Source organism: Diadema antillarum, unplaced genomic scaffold, assembly GCF_040938485.1.
Source record: "Diadema antillarum isolate AM-2024a unplaced genomic scaffold, OU_Dant_1.0 seq00000791_RagTag, whole genome shotgun sequence".
Taxonomy (NCBI): Eukaryota; Metazoa; Echinodermata; class Echinoidea; order Diadematoida; family Diadematidae; genus Diadema; species Diadema antillarum.
In genome coordinates, this window is record NW_027271678.1 from 1,651,521 (window position 1) to 1,675,867 (window position 24,347).

The window sequence follows — 24,347 nt, forward strand, 5'->3', positions numbered from 1 at the left end:
ACCGACGACAATCATAATTATGTTACATCACGACTTCACTACTCTTTGAACACAATCATCAATGCATGATTATCGAAGTTCAAACTGGTACACATAACAATCAGCCATAGTTGGCATGTTTATAATTATTATCAGAACAACCTCTGTTTAAAAAAAAAAATGTGGTTTGTTGTTTTGAGGATAATTATATATATATATATATATATATATATATATATATATATATATATACATTGTATATATATATGTGATAAAGACCTAAAATGGCATTAGACTGAATTAGGTTTTTATCACATAATCATATATTATCCTCAAAACGTTATTATATATATATATATATATATATATATATATATATATATATGAAGAGTTTGTTTGCAAAAACCGATAAGTCCATATTTGCCAAATGGAGATATTAACGATTAAAGGTCAAGAAAAATAAAGAGAATGATAAGGAAATTTTTGCTTCTTTTGACCATAACTTCAAAAATATACCTTTATATGTAGTGACCAATATATCATTTCAAAGGTATAATTTTGTACTTTATGACCGAGATCGTATTTCAAAATCCTCAAAAATGGACTTATCGGTTTTTGCAAACAAACCCTTCATATATATATATATATATATATATATATATATATATATATATATAATTCATACTTAAAAAGAAGATATCTCCTTTGATAGGACTGTCAACAGCAAGTTGCATTCAAAAGTGTTGGACCTCTCAAGCTCCCAACAGTAAGGATTTACTCAATGAATCCTCCTCTCCCCTGGCACATTTTTAAACTCTCCGAAGATGGTAATTCTGTGTGCTGTTATAGACTTTTGTTAATGCATTGTCTTTCTCTCTCTCTCTCTCTCTCTCTCTCTGTTTACCCGAGTTAGACTTTGAATGTTGAGCACTAGTCTCACCGCAAGATGGCGTCATGAATACTGATATTTGGAATCGTCATGACGATCAGCGAAGTGACTGATTTCATTATGAAATCAATAAGAAACGGCGACAAGGCTGTAATGGTTCCGTCGCAAGATGGCGCTAGAGCGCATGCAGCTCTGTGCTGAATGTGCAGTCTTCGTCAAGAATACACTCTAAAAACACAAATGTTGAATTAGCATTTAAAAGGGCCGAGGAGTGACAACATTTTTAAAGTGTTGGTTTTCCTGCTAGATTCAACATTCAAAATGTTATCTTAAAAGTTGGATGCAGCACTTTAAAAATGCTGATTCAACATTTGCGTTTTTAGAGTGATAGGTTCATTATACTCCGAAGATTCGTTATTCCGAAACGCACAAATAATCCCTGCAACTATAAGTGTTCGTTAATCCGAAAATGTTATAGAATCAATTGTTTCAAAAACTTTGGTGGCGTTGTTCCAAAGGCTCGTTAATCCGAAAATGAAATAAGGTTCTTGTGAAAGACTTAGTGAAAAGAAGCTGAAAAATGAACATTACTGTAACCCAGCAAGTTTTTTTTTTTGTGTGTGTGTGTGTGTGTTGATGTTTTGCGTTTATATAAAGCATGACTGACCAAAAACAAAAAACAAAAAACAAACACCTTAAATGAAATGATCATGTAACGTGGAGGGAGCTAATGCAGCAAAACATCTAACAATCCAAAACAATCGACAATCAAACAATCCATTCCGAAGTTGTGAGTGTTTAATTGCTGCCATTGCAGCACGATTTAACAAAGACAATGACGTATGAAGAAAATCAAAGAAATTATTTTCATTTTCTAGCATAATGACAGAGCACTTGAATTACCTCTTTCAAAAAGCGGGAGGAATAACTTTCCCCTTAACATAATGTCAGTGGTAAGTCGTGGACCCTGTTTTTGTTTTTGTTTTTGTTTTTCATTGTGGCATTAATAGTTACTTCTTTATCAGACAAGAAAAATATTGGCGTCACGAATAATGAGAGCTGCTGCTGCAGCAGGTACTATAACGTGCATAGACTCGGTTCTGGATGAGAAACGGGCCAGGGATAGAACAAACAGAGTAATGGTCTCAATTTGAAGGGTTTGTTCGCAAAAACCGATAAGTCCATATTTTGTCAAATGGGGATATTTGCGATTAAAGGTATGGAAAAATAAAGAGAATAATAAGAACATTTTTGCTTCTTTTGACCATAACTTTAAAAATGTACCTTTATATGTAGTGACCAATATTATTATCATTTGAAAGGTATTATTTTGTACAAACTCTTGATTTGCTTGTTTGCTATACAGGACAGCCCTGTATGGGTGTCACCAGCGAGGAGAGTGATTTATAATTCTGGATGTGCAGTCATTAACAAACTTGGTTACAATACCAGAATTACATATAGTAAAAGGTGTTTTATGGCCTCTTGCTGTGTACGCCTATACACTGATCACAAGTTTGAGAAGCAGAATTTTCATTATTTTGTGAGTGCGGCAAGGAATTCCGTTGAACACTAGATTGTCAAGTGAAACCTACACGAAAGAATTCACCTTTTGTTCTAACAGGGGCGTCACCAGCTTTTTTTCAAGGAGGGTGCGTTTTGACCCTAATGTAACGAGATTTTTTTTTTTTTTTTGACAGACATTTGGAATATAGGAAGCTCTCGATCCCTAGACTTTTACTGTTTTTGAGGGAAACCAAGCGGGGAAAGGGCACCGGCGTAGCTAGGATTTCATCTTGGGGGGGGGGGGGGGGGGGGGGGGAGGGGGGGGGGGAAGAGTGTGGAAGTGCCTGTTGTCCCCCCCCCCTCCCACGGTGAGAACTTTTTGCATTTTGATGTTGTATCGACTTCAAACAGTCCCACTTGTTTGAGGTAGCAGTACATTTTGATGAAATTGTTGTTGAACAATGTGCCTATAAACTATATCATTTCAATAAACTTCTTGTATTGATTCTTACACTGATGTCATGAACGCGACCGAGCCCGAGCAAGCGGAGAGAGCGAGGGGGATTTGATGCATGTTTTGCTTGTTTTATCGACTTGAAACAGTCCCACTTGTTTAAAGTAAAGCAGTATATTTTGATGTAGATTAATATCGAACAATTTGCCTATAAAATAGTATAATCCAAATAAACGTCCTGTTTTAATATTTACACTGAATATCATGAACGCGGCCAAGCAAGAGCGAGAGGAGTGAGCGAGGGGGAGGATGTGGGAGGGAGTGTCCCCCTCCCACGGTGAGCACTTTTTCATTTTGATGTTGTAAATGGTGCAATTTGATGCAGGTATTTTGCGTGTTTTATCGACTTGAAACAGTCCCACTTGTTTAAGGTATCAGTACATTTTGAAGTAAATTGTTCTTGAACAATTTGCCTATAAATGGTATAATTCAAATGAACTTCTAGTAATAATTCTTACACTGATGTCATGAACGCGACCGAGCCCGAACAAGCGGAACGATTAAGGGGGGAGGTTGTGGGAGGGGGTTGTCCCCCTATAAATGGATTATGGAATGACGGTGTGAAACGACAAATTACTGGCAGCAATATCGGGAGAATGGCTTAACGATTACATGCGAGCGAGCGGAGCGAGCGAGCTTTAAAATTTTGACATTTTACAGTCCCAAAACTGCCGTTTGTAGCCATTATTTTTTTGCTTTGGAAATTAAGGGGGGGGGGGGGGGGTGGCGCACCGGGCGCAACTGCTGGCAATTACTGGCAGCAACATCAGGTGAATGGCATAACGATTAAATGCGAGTAAGCGAAGAGAGCGATAAGCGAAGAGAGCGAGCTTGAAAATTTTGACATTTTACAGTAAAAAATTTACCATTTGGAGCTATATTTTTTCGCTCTGGAAATAAAGGGGGCGCACCGGGCGCAACTGCCAGCAATTACTGGCAGCAAAATCAGGAGAAAGGCATAACAATTAAATGCGAGCGAGCGGAGCGAGCGAGCTTGAATATTTTGACATTTTACAGTAAAAAAAAAAAAAAAAACCCTGCCGTTTGTTGCTATATATTTTCGCTTTAGAATTTAAGGGGGGCGCATCGGGCGCAACTCCTAGTAATTACTGGCAGCAATATCAGTAGAGCATAACGATTACATGCGAGCGAGCTTGAAAATTTTACATGTTACAGTCCAAAAGCTGCCGTTCTTAGCCGTATTTTTTGGCTTTGGAAATCAAGGGAGGGGGGCGCACCGGGCGGAACTGCTGGCAATTACTGGCAGCAACATCAGGTGAATTGCATAACGATTAAATGCGAGCGAGCGAAGAGAGCGAGCTTGAAAATTTTACATCTAACAGTCCAAAAACTGCCGTTCTTAGTCATATTTTTTTCGCTTTGGAAATTAAGGGAGGGGGCGCACCGGGCGGAACTGCTGGCAATTACTGGCAGCAACATCAGGTGAATTGCATAACGATTAATGCGAGCAGCTTGAAAATTTTGCATTTTACAGTCCAAAAACTGCCGTTCTTAGCCATATTTTTTTCGCTTTGGAAATTAAGGGGGGGGGGGGGGGTGGAGCGCATGCCACCGGGCGCAACTGCTGGCAATTACTGGCAGCAATATCAGGAGAATTTAAATGCGAGCGAGCGGAGCGAGCGAGCTTGAAAATTGTGACATTTTACAGTCCAAAAACTGCCGTTTGTAGCTATATATATATATATATATATATATATATATATATAAATGTTTTTTTTTCTTTTTTTCAGTAAGGGGGGGGGGGGGGCGCACCGGGTGGAGCTGCCGGCAATTACTGGCAGCATCTTCAGGAGAATGGCATTACGACTAAATGCCAGCGAGCGGAGCGAGCGAGCTTGAAATTTTGACATTTTACAGTCCAAAAACTGCCGTTTGAAGCTATACTTTTTCGCTTTGGAAATTAAGAGGGGGCGGGGGGGGGGGGGACGCCCGGTGAGCCCCTCCCCCTGGATCCGCCACTGGTAGTCAAGGGTGTCGGTTTATGTTCATGACTGGGGGAGGTATGACCAGCGAGGTGGCGTCGAAGTGACCAAGCATGGGAAGGATGTCCAAAATCTATCTAAATAGTAAACACTGTATAGAATACACTTGTATACTAGTAGATATGTATAAAATCAGTGCTGCCAGAACCAGGGGTGCGAATTGTTTTTGCTCTGAAAGGGTCTGAAGGGGGGTGCGTTCGCACCCAACGCACCCCCCCTGGTGACGCCCATGGTTCTAATAATTGAGCATGATTTAGTGTAAGTTCAATCTGCCGAGTGTTTTGGACGAAAACCCAACTGCTCTTTGGTAATCAAGCCATTGATTATATCAGGACCCCTACTGGATACATACCATAATATTATTTTGATCTCTAAACACTCCGGCAATTTCAGCAGTGTGTACGAAGGGGATTAATTCGGGCGATCTTGACATTAAATTTGCATAACGCAGTTTGGATCACCGCTTCTGGAGTAGATAATGTCAGTATCTCTGGAAAAGATCCATTTGAGAAACGTATCATTCCCATAATTAAACGCGACTTTATTAACTTAACTTCTATCGTAAATGCAGGCCCTAGAATTCCATTCTCGCCAGCAGGTTCTTGAAGAAGGCGTATAAGAATGATACATCCCACAGAGTAACTTAGTGAAGTGATAAGTGAAATTAATGTAGTCTATGTTATTTTGTGTACGTGCTAAGCCTGACGGGAAATTTCATTTATACAATGATGAACTTCAAATCATTATGATTGACATTGTGAATGTTAATTTTGGACTAGTATCATGTTTTACGGGATATGATGGCAAAATGACTGATTTTCTTTGTTTTTTCCAGTCACTAGTTTTATTCAAAGAATACTCCATGATTTTCAGATCATAACATTATTCAAAGTTGCTTGCAATTCATCTCAATAATGCATGGATGCTTTTTCAAAGTTCTCTGTGCAAATGTGGCACTAAGTATAAAGTTGAAAACTTCCGTGTATTTCATCATATTAGGCCAGTTGCTTTGCGGTATAAAATATGGCAAATAATTATAGTTTATCTCTTCTATTCAGACAGGATAAATGATGAGTTGTTTTTCCTTTTGCGGACGGCAATTTCCATTTACTGTCAATAACACAAACCCGGAAAATGATCTGATATTACGGTGTGATATCAGGGCATTGGATCTGATGGCATTCGACAAGAATCAATCTATGAGGAGTGTGATAATGACACACGGCCCTGGTTCTTCCTTATTCGTTATCAATAGGGGAGCACACATACACACACACGCACACACACACACACACACACGCACGCACACACACACACACACACACACACACACACACACACACACACACACACACAATAGATGAATCTAGAAAGCTCTCCGCCCTATATAATGTGTGTTGATTAAATACAATTTCTAATTTCTGATAAAAATAATTATATTTGGTATAGATTTCATTTAAGTAAGGGTATAAATGTTTGCAAGTGAATCCATGAAGTCATTTGGGTTGAAATTTGCAGGATTGTCGATAAACCCAGCTACACGTATATCGTTATGGTCCTTTTGCATAATTTCACATGCAGAATATGGAGTTAATATTTAATGAAAGATATGCATAATTTCTGCTTTTCTACATAACATTGAATGTCATAATGGTCCATAGCTGTATACGGCAGACAAATCTGTAAAAAAAAAAACACAAAAAACCAACCAATAACCAATAAGTTAATTAGCATCGTCAGACCCCCAAGAGTCTGTGAATAGACTGTGGATTTATGATCTGCTACCTCTACATCTTTCTGCATTATTTTTCAAACTTGTTGGCAAGCGATAGGTTCTACAATTTAAGCTATTCAACACTTGATTTAAAGTATCTGCAAATTATAGTATACTGACAACATTTTGCATTGTAAGAATATACTACAACAACATAATCATCTGAATCATGTTCGGGAGGTAAGAAGAAAATTCTGCAGGTAGAGAGGAAGAAAAAGTTAACAGATTTTCACTTTGAGCTGTATCACATATTTTGTTTTACATTTTTAAATCATAATTTCTGAAAAAAAGAATGATTCTAGATTTCTACTGATGATGATAACGAACTAGGCCCTACTTCTATAAAGTGCACATTAAGATTTTAAGTGCGCATATTATCTATGGGCTTAGGGAAGGGAGTAGGATAGATGAGAGATGACAGTTTGGTTGTCAGCAATATTAATTTCAATTTCAATTTCAATTTATTTTTCACAAACCATTCACATACATGTAACACAAACCCCTTGTAGGGACAACTACCAACAATCATTCAATAACCGTAAATCATTGTGTTATAAGGAAAACTTGTGACTGATCAGTAGTTTTTAATGTTTATATCTTGTCAGTGACAACCAGGCTAGTCCACAAAGGTGACAGAAATTATCTTGCACCCTATTAAACTTTGTAATCCTCCATTTTATTAAGTGAGGAGTTTGTTCGCAAAAACCGATAAGTCCATATTTGCCAAATGGAGATATTTGCGATTAAAGGTCAAGAAAGATAAAGAGAATAATAAGAAAATTTTTGGTTCTTTTAACCATAACTTCAAAAATGTACCTTTATATGTAGTGACCAACATATCATTTAAAAGGTATAATTTTGTACTTTATGACAGTGACCGTACTTCAAAATCTTCAAAAATTGACTTATCTGTTTTTGCGAACAAACTCTTCTGAAAGTATAACTTCTAATTTGCATTCATATGCAGTGTCTACAGAGTTTAAGTGCAACTATGCATCATAAAAAGTAATAGCACATGTATTCACCTAGAGATATTAAAACTGAAATGAAAGTTGAAAGAAAGGAAAGAAATCATTAAAGAAAGAATCAATGACAGGCAGAATGGAGTAGGTAGGCAAGGAGAAGAATGAGTCTGTTAAAAAGACTAGCAAAGGTCTATTGGGTGCATAGGAGGGTGGGGTTTTGGAATGTGGGCACTGCGGGGTCAGTACAGCATTACAGTGTGTGCATCCCGCATCTATCTAGGCGTGCGCCAGATATTGGGAGGTTGTTACACACACTGTGCGTAGCTCGGGCGCGGAGCATGTGTGTGTACTAGTGTGTGTGTAGTACAGTGTGCAGTGTATACCGTGCATAAACTTCATCATCTTCAGCGCTTGGCTGTTTCCATGTCCGTGTGGTGAGAGGTGGAGGAGATCTAAAATTGTGGAGTGTCTGCTGTTGATTTTCGTGAACGTTTTTACCACCGTGATTGCAGTCACATTTGTGAAAATCCTCGGAATATTTCATCTCGTTTGGTGCATTCCTGGTGACTGCCATGCCTGTGTTCCACACAAAAACCATCGAGGCTATTCTAGATCCTGTGGCCCAGCAGGTAAAGTGTGAAGTTATTTTTGTGACTCACCAAATGTGTGTACTCGCCCTACCCCGGAGTGTTCCCGTGTGTGAACAGGGGACGACCGTATCGATACGGTCTAGTCCTATGGAGGAGGGCAACACTCTTTGACTTTTCAATATTGAAATATTGCCATTTACATTGGGTTCAAATTCATTTTTCTCCAGTTCTTTTCCTGTTTGGCAAATTGACAAAAATAAAGATCATGTACATCAAGTTTCTAGATCTAAGTGTAGAAAATCTAGATAGTAGATGAATTATTACTCTTTTATTTGACCAGATGAAATGGTGTTTAATTTGTCATTGAATTTAGAAATGATACTTTGCAATGCTGAGAAAATGAATTGAATAAACTGAAGTATATTAATGATTCTTGTCTTTTTTAATGACGATGCATCAAGTTGTGTTGTCTCATTGCCAAACAAAGTCCAGAAAGAAAGGAGTAAAAAACAGTGAAGAAACAAACAAAAACATCCAATCCCATTATAGACTGTCAGCCCTCCATACACGTGTATGTTCTCTAGGATTGTTAGAGTCTTGTGATAGATAATCAACAGTAATTATTACCTCCGCCAGGGGAGAAGGTTATGTTTTCGTTACTTTTGGTTTGTTTGTTTGTTTGTTTGTTTGTCCGTGTGCAAAATACAATTAAACTTGTAAAGTAGTGAACAGGTTTGGATGAAACTTAGAGGAAAGGTTGAGAATGGCACAAGTACCAGTAACAAACGATTAAATTTTGGTAGTGATCCGAGAATTTTAATGGAATTTATGAAGGATTTTTGATATTTTGACGGGTAGGGTCAATGAACTTGGGAATTGAAGCTGCGCATTTTTGGGGTTTTCAAACGCGCACTAAAGCGCTTGCTCTAGTTTCTGCTTGGGCTATGCGCGCCATGCTGGTAAGGGTTTATGTAACAAAGTCTTGAACTATTTTGGGAAATCGGGCGATTTTTCAGCATTTATACAATTTTACCTATGGATGGAAATCTCTGATCTCTATGGAAGAGCCCAAAGAACTTTTCCCCAGTGGTGGAGAGGAGGAAAATCTCTTTGGGAAGAGCAAGATCATCAGTGGAAAGTAGCTGCTTGGCGGAGGTCTGCACTCTCAGAGTGCTTTTCTAGTTTATAAATGTATAAAAAGTGATTTGTATACCAAGACCGACAAGGGTCAATGTTACGTTCACCCATATCCATGGAAACATACCTTTGCGGAAATTAAATTACATTTGTAAGCATGTCTAAAAGTTGGAACTCCTTCCCTGGTCTTTTGCAAAGGAGAAGAATAACAAACAAATAAACAACAACAACAGCACAAAAACAAAGAAAATTATGTGTGGTGGTCCCAACTGTGAGAGTTTTGCAATGTGCTACTACAACCATTTAATGTGTAGTGTGCACTATACTCTACTACTCAGTGCAGGACAAATTAAAGTGACACTGCAGTGGTAGTCACTTTGAGCAAGTTTACAAAAGTACTTGTGATTTCGGTTGTAGAAATTGCTCAGAGATGTATGTACAGGCATGAAATGCAAAATTTTGCAATTTGGCAAGTAGTTAAGGTATCACAGATATTTCCTTATTTCTTTGTTCAGTTTTCCTTAGGATCAACAAAACTCACTTTCAAAATGTTAGCTCTGCATAGAATAGTTTCACTTTTTAGTTTGAAGACCCATGTCTGCTTTGCCTATTCAATCATTGAAAGTATTTGGAAATTTAATTTCGATTCATCCATAAATGTACCACAAATATCATGTTACAAAGATAGAAAGAAAAAGTGATAGCTGCAGTTTTGTGGTTTACGCCAACGATGGCATGATATGTAGTTGATACTAACTTGAAAGCAACCCAATTAGTGCTGTGGACTTTCCAGAAGTGAAATAACTTCTAAAGGGGTTGTGAAATGAACTATAACTTGTTCTGACACACTGTTTCCCATTCAACAGGACACGACTCAATTGAGACTAGATAGGTTGTCATGGTAACCAATCATCTGAGTGGTGAATCCAGAACGGGTTTAGATTTATTTTTATGTCATTTTGGTTTTGTTTTTAAATCTGTTCATGCAAGCTTTGACAAAAAAACAAGGAAAAAATCAACATGCTTGACACTACAAACATACCGTCCAAGGGAAAATATTGACGAGTTTGCTTTGCTCACTGAGTGGAATGATCTACCAAGCTCTGTACAAATGTACCTCATTATAAACTCGGTCAAGAAAAGTCCAATTTCCCCTTTGAATAGGATATTTCTCAACAGCCTCTGAGTAGGGCCACACACTGTATGACTCAAAGCAAACACACTGGTCAATTTTGTCTTTGGGATAAAAGTTGCATGCCATATCCCTTTAAGGATAAGAAAGAAGAAGAAGAAGAAGAAGAAGAAAAACAAATCTAATATTCTTGTTTGATATCTCTAAAATATATTTTTATGTTTGATTTATGTCAGTATTGTCTGTGCAAATTGTCTTGTATAGGGCCCCATTTTTTTCCCTCCTTTCTTTTAAAAACACAAGAAGAAGAAAAAAGAAAAGAAAAGGGAGATCTTTATTAAATGGGACATGTTCCTACATGATAAATGAGTCCCATTTTCTTTGATACCTTTTATGGCTAAAGATACCTCCATTGATAACATTGTTCCATTAATTAGACGTGACTATTAGTCTTCATAGTGCTTCAAAAGTTCAACTACTCTGAAATGTAAATACTTTCTGTCAGCTCTTTACTCAAGGACTCTTTTCAAAGGATGCGAGAGAGGGAGATGGAGAGAGAGGAAGTGTGGTTTTGAAAAGCTTTTGAAACCTTGTTCATAAAGTTGTTGTCTGTAGTACAAGGAGAATGTTTTCTGCCTCATCTTGCTGACTTCTCTCTCTCTCTCTTTCTCTCTGAAAGCATGAGACAGAAAGAAGAATGGCTATTGATACAAACATGACCACAATAAAGGACGCACTCCGTGTGGCAAACAACAAATCAATTTGCATAATAATTGAGTCTGTAGTGTAATTTTTTAGTTCAGTTTTCAGACATTTTTATAGTCATGTATCCTTTTCATTTACGTCCAAGCCTCACCCTCACATCTCATTATGTAGCAAGAAATTAGTGGTTAAAAAAAAAATGCACTTTCAAACCTCTCTGAGATGCAGAATTTATGAAAATTTTGATGGTTGCCATCAACTAAGTAAAGTTATTAACTTATGGTGCTAAAGATCACTTCTGAATTAAAAGCTCTCAAGATAAAATGGTTGCAGCTCATTGTGTCATCAATACCTTTTGGTGCACATTGTACACAGTGTTTTGAATTTATTGATAGACAATGTAGGCCAGAGTTTGTAAATAGGCCAGAGTTTGCTGCTGCCATTTGAATGAAACATTATCTGCATAGCTTTATTCACAGCAAAGCACCTCGACTGATGGTGTGTGTGACCTGTATAGATGCAATCTCTATTCTCAGCACCAGGGAGAGATATGATATTACATCGTTGGCATAGTGTGTGACATTAAATCAATGTAATCTGTACTCTTATGGATAAATGCCAGGTTGTGACACATTACACTGGTGTAGTGTGTATGACCTGGTCTAAAGTTTATGTAGTCTCTACTCTATACACTAGGATGTGATATTATATTACTCTAGTCTCTCTCTCTACTCTCATGCCAGCCTTTTATAGCTTATTTTTAAAAAGCCAGCTAGCTTTGGGAGACTGTGTATACACGTAATATCGCCAAGGTTCCTGTGACTCGCATTACTAAGTATAAATATCGACTACACTGTATGATGAATTTGGGAATCCCTCTAACAAATTGTGTACCTTCATATGCTCTTTATACACAGCACACACACAGCCGAATTTGATCTCAACATGTGTTGAACATTACCGGATATTGTATACTGTTTTCCTGAGCACATTTTTGCTGAGTGATAGGCAATGTGTTCTAGCAGGCTACAGATAGTGCTACAGTTGCAGTTTTCGAATGTATCCCGTTGGACAGCAAATGAAGATCAGTTCGCTTGGGCCAATGTTCTTACCCCTTGCTTCTGGGCCTTTAATCATGGAGGTACTGTACATTACCTCCATGCTTTAACCCGTTCCATACTGAATTCTGAAAAACCCATAGACTTAATACACAGGCCACCAGGTTCCCGTATGGAACGGGATAGTATTGCTGTGTGCTACTACAACTTATGTAGTCTTTGCTACCAGTCTTTAGCATGATGAGTCAGTGTTGAGAATGCCATAGAGGCTTGGTGTTTGTTATTATTGCATTCTTAGAATGGATGCCAAGCCAGGGATTTAGTGGTGTTCTCTATCTAGCCAGAGGTCGTAGCGTGGGTTGGAATGAGGGCAGTGTATAAACTTGACAGTACAAAAATTTGTAGTTGTGGTCCTGGATGCATTTTTGCACCTGGTAGGTGATTCCTGTTGTGATGAAGTCCTTGGGACCAGCAGTTTTCTCTCGTTATGTCAAAATTTCATTATAGCCAAATTTCAATACAGCCAAGCAGTTTTAAAGTATGTGAAAAGACACAGATTATCATTTTGGGGACCAGAATTCTTACTTCTTTTTTGCCTTGCAGTAAGTCTGTTAAATGAGGAATGTTCGCCTGCATTTTAATTTCCCAAATTTCGCAAGAGCCAAGATTCCCCAAATTAAAATGCACATACGGAGAGTTCTTGTCTACGCTATACCCCTTGAATGTTAGAGCAAACTCGCAAAAATTTCATGCCGCATAAAAGGCCTTCGGCTCGAATTCACGAAAATTTCATTCCGCGCCGTATCGTGTTTTGCAGTATCATTTTTTTTGTTGTTGTTTAAAAGTAATAAAAACATGCTACTGTGTGAAGTACAGGATAAACTGCCCTCATACAGGTACAGTAACTCCTGACTACTGAGCGAAAACCCAGAGTTGCACCTTTGAGTCTGCCAAACTTTTCAACGAGACGAAGTTGTCTTAATTTATCCAAGCAGGAAGAGTGAAGCAGCTCATTAGTCACCCTCCATGTTTATCACACAGCCATAGAGCCATCTGGTAGAGGATTTTATACCCAGCCCCTTGGGTTGCCGGTAGGTGCATTCACATCCCAATTAGGGCCTGAAGTATTGAATACCATGTTAAATTGTTAGCACCAGTCTCATTTGTTAAAGTTACATTGTACCATGGTGATACACGTGTAGGTAACACAACAATTCACATGACAATGCAGTTTTTCTTCATGGAATACTGTGGTATTTCGGGCCTGAAAGTACACCTTTCCACGGTAATCACCACTCACACACATGTACAGCATCTGTATACATCTCCTATGGGGAAAAGACAGAGAGTGCGGACATGTTATTAATGTCACAATAATTGAGAAATACAGCACAGAATGAACTATGATATTTTGTGATGTGATTCGCACTCAAATCTCTTATGCATAATATTTTTAAGTGCGAAGTTTGAATAACCACCCTAATTGTGCACTGTGGTACTGTGCAGCACTTGTTTTTGCATATAAATGCGTGTACATTACAAAATACCACCACAAGAAATAATGCAGTGTTTGAATGTCAGTGTGAACAGGGCTGGTACGTAACAACAGCAGAGGATATCCTGTGTGTTAGCAGCAAACTCTGGAGCTGAAGTTACTTGTTCCTCCGGTCTTACTTTTCCTGTCGGGTTGACTGGGTCTTTCATGGTCTTTAATACTTTCAGAAAGTTTCAAAGAATAAATCTGTGTTTTAGGAAGTCATCAATTTAATGGAGAAAGAAAAATGATTCTTCCTGTTATTCTAAATCTGATCACTTGTTTGTTCATGCTTAAGTCGTCTGCTTTACAACATTCTTTATGTCTGTAGAAAGTAATAACCTAGAAGGTTGAAGCTATGGAGTCTGTTAATAAAGGGAAACTTATTCTAGTCAAAATATTACTGCCTAACACTTTCTGCGCCAGGAGCTTTCGGCCTGTTTGTATGCCTTGTGGACAGGGGATTAATTCCCTGTGTTTGCCTGGTTAATATTGGATTATCTAGTCCCCTGTATATCCTGTGAACAAAGGATGATCTAATCCTCTCTATGATTCGCCATCTGTGGACAAGAGAATGTTTAACCAAGAACTGTAGAAGTGGAAATTTTTCGCGCATTTTGCGCTACCAGAAATTAGTACGAAACAGAAAGCACACTAATATTTTGGCTTGCCATATGTTCCCATACTTACTGTCTCGATTCCGCGGAATTAAAAACGTGCGAAACTCTTTACTGGGTTGAACGTGAAAAATAAGTTGTGGGAAAATATCCACTTTTACAGTAGTCCCCTGTATGCTGTGCTGTTTGCAGAGCACCCTACATTGTATGTCAGGGACTTCACTGTAGGCTGTGTTGTGGTGCCAAGAAGGTTTCAAAGGATTTTGGTACCATTCGGGGGGGGGGGGGGGGGGGGGAATTGGTAAAGATGATCCTAGAAAGTTTGTTTGTTTGTTCATTTCCATCTGAGAGATGGCTGGATAGCCCATATTTACGTTGGGGTAAAGCTGGTCTTCCATGGGGTCCAGTTGGATGTGAGATGGGACCATTTCACCGGTTTAAACACCCTGCTCTTTGCGATGAATGAATGAAGCGGGATCTTTTACGTGCATGAGTTGTTACTCTCTCATACACGGTACCTCCATTTTATGTCGTATCTGAGGGGCAGAGAGTTCGGCCTCTTGCTAGAGGGGACGGTATGCTTACACACAACATTGCTCAGTCCAGACTCGGGTTCGAACCCGGGCCGTGTGATCGTGAGGCAGACGCGCTACGGACTGAGCCAACTCACCGCCCTACAGTAGGATCTTGGATGAGATATCAGTCTAGTGTATTTCAAGTCATTGGAAAAATGACATAATTTTTTATACATGGTCAAATCTTGTTATGAAAAATACTGAAGGAATTGTATTGGTGGAGGTGAGGATAGGGCTTTTAACTTTTTGCAAGATTCAAGAAATTACTTCATACTTTGTAGGAAATAGTACAAAATAGGTCCATTCTGAGAGGAATCCGAAGTTCTGTTGGATGAAAATTGATCTTGGAACGGCTGAGACATCAGAAAACAAGATAAAACAAAGCGATTGTAATTAAAGGTAATAAAAAGGAGGCTCCCACTTTTTTATCAGGATTGTACTATTTTGGATATCTCATCCATTTGAAAACTAATTTTCATAAGATAAACCATGAAATGATCTTGGGATTGCATACTCTTTCTTAGTTTATGAGAGGTTTTTCATTATCTCACCAAAAAAAATTTAGGCGTATACACCTTTATGTCTCTACAAAAACTAGTAATGTGACCCCTATAAATTGCATTTGAACAGATTGGTGTTATCCAGATGGACTTGAAGAATATGAGATGATTTGTTGAATGTTTGCATCCCAAGAGCTCTAAGTGTATGACATCCATGGAGCTAAGCTGGAAGAAGTATTCATTGGCTGATGTCTGTCCTGTCTTCTTTGCTAACCTTAGACCTCACTCCACCTGTCATTGTATGTCATCTCAAGTCAGCCATTGTGAAGGTCTGCCTTCTTAAAGGGCAAGATCACCTTCACATAAGGACTGAGTGTATGCAGCAATACTAGTAGAACACATCAGGGAAATTTTGAGGAAAATCGGACAATCCATTTGAAAGTTATAAATTTTGAAAGTCTGCACTGTCACTGCTGGATGAGAAGCCTACTACATTGTACAGTGTATGTTGTCACATGCATACAATGTAAAGGAAAATATAGAGAGAATTCCACAAAATTACTTTGTTTTGAAAAAGTACACATTGCTATTGACGTATTCATGTTAAAGATCATCATTCCATCGGCCTTCAGAAAGAGGCAAGTCAAGTGCTCGTACATGTATATTTTATGCAAGAAAAGTGAAGATATGTTGATTATTGTTATTTTTTTTTTTATATCGTTCAACGCATGCACCATCGCAAGCTGTTGTAGTCTTCTAGTTTAATGATGGCAGTACTGAAACTTTATAAATTCTTAACTTATGAAGAGACTGTCTGATTTTCCTCAAACTTTTTTCACTGATGTGTTCTACCAATACTGCTGCATTCACTCAATCCACGTGTCTGTAAGAACGTGGACTCAAATTGTCCTTTAACTTCTCATATGAAGTTGCCCAGCCCAGACAGATGTTTGCCACCAGACATGATCTTGGCTGTAAATCTCACAGCCAGAGCTCTGAGTCATCTCCACTTCTTGAGAAAACTTGATGTGAAAGAGTTTTATCACATTAGCATTGTCTTGGTGAATCCCAAACAAATCTCTGCAGGATTCCAGACTGGGATTCTCTTGATTTCAATGGACAGCTGCATCCAGGCAAGTAGCTCAGAAGCTCCTTGATCCAGGGTAAAGGTGTAAGGAAATCAATTGCAGAATCATAGCAAAACTCTTTAATTTTCAGTCTTACACATGTATATCATAGATTTATTGATTTATTTTTTGGGTTCAATATGATATTTTATATTTGTTTACTCATTTATTTTTTCATTAAATTATTCATGTTGTTATTTATGAATTGATATTTGTTCAAATTTTTTTCATTTCTTTATTTTTTTCTCATTGGAAGGTAAGGTCTGAAATTACAAATTCATAATAATCCATGAAGCAGACCATTGTTGAGGTTAAAGCACTCGTCTAGATGCTCCCCTGCCTGGTTTAGTCTTAAAAACATGCAAAATTCATCTTACAGTGTAGGCCTACCTGCCAAGTGCAGAAAATTGCTCATGTGAAAATATCCACTTTTGAAGTACTGGTAAAAAAGTGTGTGTACAACTTGTCAAATATGTCCTACACTGTATTGACTGACGATTGTATGTTACTAGACATTACATAGGTATCGAGATTATGATGTGGTTCAATTTATGGAATTCAATTTCTTTCTCTATCACACAATTGGCAAACAATTCATTGAGGCAGCCCCAAATGACTACATGGGTATACAATGGAACAATTCTATATCAGATTTTATCACACAATGTTCAGGTTGTAAAGATCTGTCAATATAGCTGTCTACCAAGCTGCTATTCAGTGTAGTGTCCGCTGTCCCATACTGTGCAAAGTGACATTGTAATAATAAAATGTCTACATTCGTACAAGCGCCAGACTACAAATGACCCAAAACGTGTGGAGCCTGCTAATAATGGCTATTAGGAAAACAGGACTATGCAATCAAACCTTTACTGCTATGACTATGACTGGCAGGCCAGGGTAGGATAAGCCTTGTCTTTTAGAGGATTTGTGGAGGATATGAGAATATACGTGTAGTATTGCAAAACTGCATTATAAATAAGGCAGTTCATAGTTTTAGGTCATGTGCACGAAGATACTTAGAATAACCTTTCTTTTTCTCAGTTGGTTAGGTACACTGTTGTACTTATCCCTCATTTTCTAAGCAATATGCAGTTAAGCTTGCTTGACAAACCAGTTTATGGAATCATCAGTCATGCCAAACAAAGAATGAACTTGCGTAGACAAGCTGATTAAGATGGTCCATCAATCAACACTTGGAGAAGCATCCATTTTATCATCTGGCATTGAATACAGTAACAACCTTTTTCTAGTACCCGTAATATTGCCAAATGCTGGGCTTGCAGTCAGGTGGATGTACCAGCAAGCACCATTTTAGGGATAACATGAATATCATATCATGCTTATAATCTATACAAAGTGAATTAAAAAAAAACCCATCATGACTGTTACAGTGTGTAAGTACAAATGACTCTTCGGCTGACATGCAAAATGTTTTACAAACTGGCTCATAATATCATGAGATAGTGAGAGTCCTGTGAGATGAGGCGAAGGAAGAGATCTGTCTCGTCTCCTAGCTGTGCTGTAGACAGACTGCTGGGAGGTTTGAGGTCACTTCAGGTCAAAGGTAGGAATGCGAAGGAATGCTGGAATCTCTCTAGCTGTATTTTTCCTCATCAAATGTCAAGATTTCCAGACAATATTACCTTTCTCTCTCCCCCCTGTAAAGCACTGTGTAAACTTGTCAAAGGTCAAGTTCTCCTATTCTTCAAATCAAACCATAAAGGTTGGTGATTCGGCTCAGAGGTGATTTAGCTCAAGCTGTAGCGTGTCTGCCTCCAAACTCATATGACTGGGATTCAATTCCTGAGTCTAGCTGAGCAATGTTGTGTGTAATCATGGAGGTAGAAATCCTCCATGATGTAATCATATCATCCCTCTAGTACAGAGGCAAAACACTCTGTCCCTTGGATAGGACATACATAAAATAAAGGCCCTGTGTGTGAGAGAGTCACAACTCATGCACATTTTAAAGATAATAAAAAGTTTTGGTACCTCAAAAGTTTCCCTGAATTTCCTTGTCTTGGTTTGTGTTTCACGTTAAAGTACGTTGTCTGTGAGAATTACTCGCCCCAAAGTGCTCTCATGTCTTAGTAATCAAGCAATAATGGTTTCGTACCAGAGCCGTCGCCGTACGGCGTCAAAAAATATTGTACGAAACCACTGACTGCGACCAGCAGCGTGCAGCCCATTGTACGCATAGCTAACTGCGACCAGCAGCCCCATACGCATAGCGTAATGGGGCTTCGCATTGTAGCATTCAGGATCGTGACAGAATTAGTATCGCGGGTAAATGGCAACTTAAAATCCAAAAATTTCTTCGATTTGAAGACTTACCAATTAAGTTGAAGTATTGAAAACAGGCTTCGAACAACGTTTGGTTCTGCCAATAGTCCCTTTCTTTTCGAATTGATGACTGAATGTGACTCGGTCGAGAGGACCTTGGGAGAGCTACTGGCTACTACACTGACTACTATAGCCAGCGCATGCACACACAAACATCTTATCCGTTGATGGATTTGAAATTTGTGCGCATGTGATGTGTTCGCATGCACTGGCTGTAGTATTTACTGTATGGTAGCTCTCCCAAGGTCCTCTCGACCGAGTCACATTCAGTCATCAATTCGTACAGAAAGGGACTATAGGCAGAACCAAATGTTGCCCGAAGCCTGTTTTCAATACCTGGTACTTCACCTTAATTGGTAAGTCTTCAAATTGAAGAATTTTTGGGATTTTAAGTTGACATTTATCCTGCGATACTAAATCTGTCATGATCCCGAATGCTACAATGCAAAGCCCGATTACGCTATGCGTATGGGACTGCTGGTCGCTATGCGTATGGGGCTGCTGGTCGCAGTTAATTGCATGATTACTAAGACATGAGAGCACTTTGGGGCGAGTAAGTCTCACAGTGTTAGTTATATGAAAGGTACTTTAACCTGAAACACAAACTAAGACTTGATAAGGAAATATTCAAGGAAACTTTTGAGGTACCAAAACTTTTTATTATCTTTAAAGATCCTGACTTCATTCATTCATTATGAAGAGAGCAGAGTGCATAACCTGGTGGAGTGGTCCTGCCTCACATCCAGCTGGACCCCATGGAAGACCAGCTATTGTAGCTGAATATGGGCTCTCCAGCCCATCTTCTCGGTGAAAAATGAAATAAACAAACAAACAAATAAATGTATGCCAAGCTATGCAGAGAATCATTTAGGTAGGTCTACATACGTAGTTGAAACCCAATGCCAGACTAGGTAATAATTTTCCTGGTATCGCATTGCAATTTGCTATGCATTTTTACACTGTACTGCTACACAAACTAACTTTTGTATAGCAGTTTTCTTCCACAGAAGTGTACAGGATACTTTGTGATATATTGTTCATCAGCTGAAATTGCTAATCATATTTGAGTTTGAAAATTATTCCCTGCAGACTAAGATGTACACGTAGGAGTGAAAAAGTTGTCCAGGCTGTAGCCTGGCTGTCTGTATAGCTTCCTGGCATACTGGTACAGTGTACTGTATAGATTGGGTCTGGTGAAAATGGTTCCATGACATTTGCTCAGACTGCAACAATTGCTCATGGGCATTAAATGTCTGTACACTGAAGCCAAAACTTACGCACCACATAACCCCAACCCTATTCCTAATCCTCACATGAAACTATAAACTTAAAACCCTGTCACAACCCTTACCCCAAGCCTAAATTTTTGAAGAAAATAAGACCGGAGCAATTTTTACAGTCTGAGCATACACTGTATGTCGTAATAGTAAATACCGGTCAAAATTTTGTCAAACCAAACTTCTACTTGTCCTCTAGGCAGAACTTTTCCTGATAAAATAAGTAAAACCATGGATTTGTAACACGTTCCTTGAATAGAAATCAAACTGCAGTAAGTATTCTTGAAATGATATAGGCATATTTGGTGTAATTGCTCTTCTATAATTTGCATTTTCATAAGATGCTGTATTTTTATTATGTTAATGTTATTGTTATGTTAATGTTATTGTTATTTGTCATAGTTGAAAGGTGCATGTATTCATATGTATGTTGTTTGTTGTTACTACAATAATGTATGTTTTACAATGAAGTGCATTATGATTATAATTGCCGAGATTTCCAGAAACAAAGTATAACAAAGCGATCCTAATAAAAGATGGGTCCCACCTTTTATTAGAATTGCTTTGTTTTGGATATATCAGCCATTTCAAGGCCAGTTTTCATCATATAAAATTTTGAATTTCTCTATATCCTCTTTCAATTTCTTATTTCATTTAGAGTTTTGTCATTACCTAAAAAAAAAAGAATCACTATCAAAAGATGTCGGAAACTTGTAGCCCCATCTCAACGGAAACTGTACCATCCCTTTGATACAGTTGGCCGAGTTCCTGTTATTATAGACTTAGCAGCCAATCCCTAACAGGCCCTGTTTGCCTACACCTCACTCTGTACACAGCTTCCTAACTCCCACAGTTTGTGATCAAAGATTTCAAACTAATCGGATTGAAGGAGCAGCTTTAGACTGTTTTTTCTTGTTGAGGAAATTTGATATTTTGAATCACTATGACAAATCTACTAATTTGTTTGTAGGCCTGTGCATGATTGATGACAAAAATCTTGAACTTGATTGATGATCCTTACATGTCAAAAGAAATACTGATATGTATTTGATTCCATTGAATTCACTTTTAGCATTTGTTTTTTTACACTTTTTTTTTTATTCAACCTGTTTTTTCAGATGACATGTCAGTCTGGATACCAGAGTCAGATTTGGGCCTCACCTTGTTTTACCCCCCCCCCCCCCCCATAAAAGAGCTGGATAAAACAGAATCATACATTGGTTTGCACATATTTAAATACCAAGGTGGCTTTATTTTGCTTGCCCAATTTGGGCAAGTGCTTGTTCTCATTATTCAAAAACACTCACCCAAATTTGATTTTTACTTGCCCCAGGCAATCGGGCTAGTGCTTACTGTACATAGCAGCCTGTATAATTAGAGGCTCCCTTGATCTCCCTTTAATATTACACTGCCTTGTAAGATGCGCTTTCTTACTATAAATGGGTGAGGATTGTACATATCTCAGCCTGCTTTCACTTTGATTTCTGACTAGTGACATAGACACCATTCCTAGCTACTGACACATTGTACTGTACGGTAGTCACTGACCAGAATTTCACATCGCCAGTCACATCACAGAGTCATATAAGGCCTATAATTTGGTTTTCATGCCTCCGATATTCATTTTGTTTCAAGCTTCTGGTGATTTCTTACTCTTTACCCAAAGCTAGATAATACCAATGTTTCGTTTCCCTTGGAGAGGACGTCCATAGTGTGAATTCAGGCGCACGACATGGTAGCCTACATTAAATGAGGCTAGTCTGCATGGGGTGTGGATCCTAGACCATGCCAAGCTCCCTGTGAGTCAGGGGTGCACTGTCCTAGTCTGCTCATTCAGACCTCTTTACTGCCTACAAATTTCTTGTCCAGGGCCCTATTTCATAAAAGATGTTAGGATAGCCACTCTTGCTGGAATGGCATTTTCCCATAGCAACAGCCAATCAGGAAGCTGGATAACCATCATTACCATGACAATTGCCATTCCAGCAAGAGTTGCTAAATTGTATCAACTTTTTTATGAAATGAGGCCGAAGGGTACAAGGTTACAGTACTCTCTGAATTGAAATGGTAGTTCTATTTTATACCAGAGATTTGCATATTCTAAACACCTGTCAAAATACAAACCCTGCTGTTCATTCAAGCTGATGACTGGGGGCTTTGAACAAAAAAGTAGTCAACTTACCTGAAATATGATTCATCAAGTTAACACAGAAATTACCACATTGCTCATGGTAAGGTTGTTTAGAAAAATGAAATCTTCAAACTGCCAAACTCTCCCAGGGTAGTGAAAAGAAATTTTGAAGAGTTCTTTTGTGTGTGTGTGTGTGTGTGTGTGTGTGTGTGTATATGCACAAGCTGGGAAATGGCTTTACACTGTATGTAGCATTGACACAATGTTTGTATTTGAATACTTTAAAGGCATAATTTACCATTTGCTGATGAAACAAAAACCCAGCACTCGTGCTTCAAAATAGTTCTAAAATGTGAGTTAGGGATAGAAACAGCCAATGTAAAAATTTGAACAAGTCCAATCGACGTTAAGTATTGTTAAATATACAAAATGTGAACAATACTTTTGATAAAAAAATTTCCAGACTAAAACATCTACAGTTATGGTTTTGAGAGAAAAATAGTGGTATCTCCTTATATTTTTGTGAAAGTTTACACGGTAGGATGTTTTGTGATACGGATGACCTACACATATGCATCAAAAGTGCTATCTTGAACATTTTTTAAATCACTGCTCCCAAAGGTAAACAGGGCCTTTAAAGATAATATAAAGTTGTCAGGGAAACTTTTGAGGTACCAAAACTTTATATTATCTTTAATAGTGAAGACCATAGATCTAGGGGACATTCGAATCATCAGCTTAGGACTAGGAGGGCACTATCTTGTTCTAAGATATGTGTGTAAATGAAAATGAAACAAACGGTTTCCATGGAATAAAAATCTTGTTTGATCAAAAGTGGATAGATTTGTAAGCATTGTTCCAAATATCTGGTAAAAAGCATCTATGTGGTTTTGATATTTACCATTTTACCAAAAATGAAAACAAATTATAATTGACACCATGATGTAGAAGAGATAAACCTCTACATTGTGATACCAATAACTCAAAATCCCAAAAAATTGTAATAACGCCCTTCTAGTTCGTAGCCAACAATACCATTTTTCATGTCAATTGGAAGAGCTAAATAAAGCACTTTCTAGCTTTTTTCTATCTTAGGATTAATAACCTGCATTTACAAAGTTAGTTTAAATAAAAAAAGAAATTGTTTGAATTTAGTCCATGGATTAAAGTCAAACGTGAAATAGGCATACAGTGCACTCCAGTTATAACGGACAGGGTTATTTATAACGAGTTTCCGGTTGCAACGAAGTATAATTTCAGGCTGCAACATTATCAGCTTTATGTTTTACATTGTTTATTTTTTGGGTTATAACGAAATTTTCATATAACCAAAGAAAACTGCCAGTCCTGAGGACTTCGTTATAACAGGTGTCCACTGTACTTTGCATGTGCGGGTAACAGTGTGCGTTCATTACTGGTTGCAGTAGTGTACTCGATTTGTCATATAATTATGCATTTATATGATCTGAATTTGCATTTTTTCACTGCCTTTATGAATTTTGGCCAATGTTTGAAGTACCACTAGAAATTGCAAGAAATTATTTGCTTTCTATGAAATTTGAATAGTGATATTTTACTATTTTTGAATTTTTAGTTGTTTGAAAATGAAAGGTAGATGAGTGGAAAGATTTCTGTTATTAAATAATTGTCAAACCTCCTGGTACGGGAGACTACCAGACCAAAGACTGAAAGAAGATAACCTCACTTGACCTCACTATGAAGGTCAATGACCTCTCAAAATTCATGATGTACCATCCAGACTGTGATGCATGCCTATAACCTTTGAGCAGGTCACTTTCTGTATGTTTGGATTGCAATGTTGATGTGTTTTCAAAGAGGTCAACTAAAATGGGTTTCTGTCTTGTCTGTGGGCCCAAGCTGGGTGAGGGATGGGTAACATGGTCAAGGGGGGAGGGGGGGGGGGTGACCACAGGGAGATGACTTGTCATATAAACTCCGTTTGAGCTCCTCTTTGTAATGTGTGGACATGTTCT

At 38.2% G+C, this 24,347-nt stretch overlaps 1 protein-coding gene across 3 annotated transcripts in view; it reads left to right on the forward strand.

Annotated features, from left to right (window-relative positions):
- The first annotated feature begins 8,067 nt into the window (after window positions 1-8,067).
- The window catches only part of LOC139739221 (vinculin-like), a 78,894-nt gene continuing 62,614 nt past the window's right edge, over window positions 8,068-24,347 (forward strand). For all 3 annotated transcript variants that reach the window (XM_071649839.1, XM_071649838.1, XM_071649840.1), the window contains exon 1: window positions 8,068-8,259. In XM_071649839.1, coding sequence (XP_071505940.1) covers window positions 8,203-8,259 — 57 coding nt within the window. In that variant the 5' untranslated portion in view covers window positions 8,068-8,202. The remainder of the gene's footprint in view (window positions 8,260-24,347) is intronic.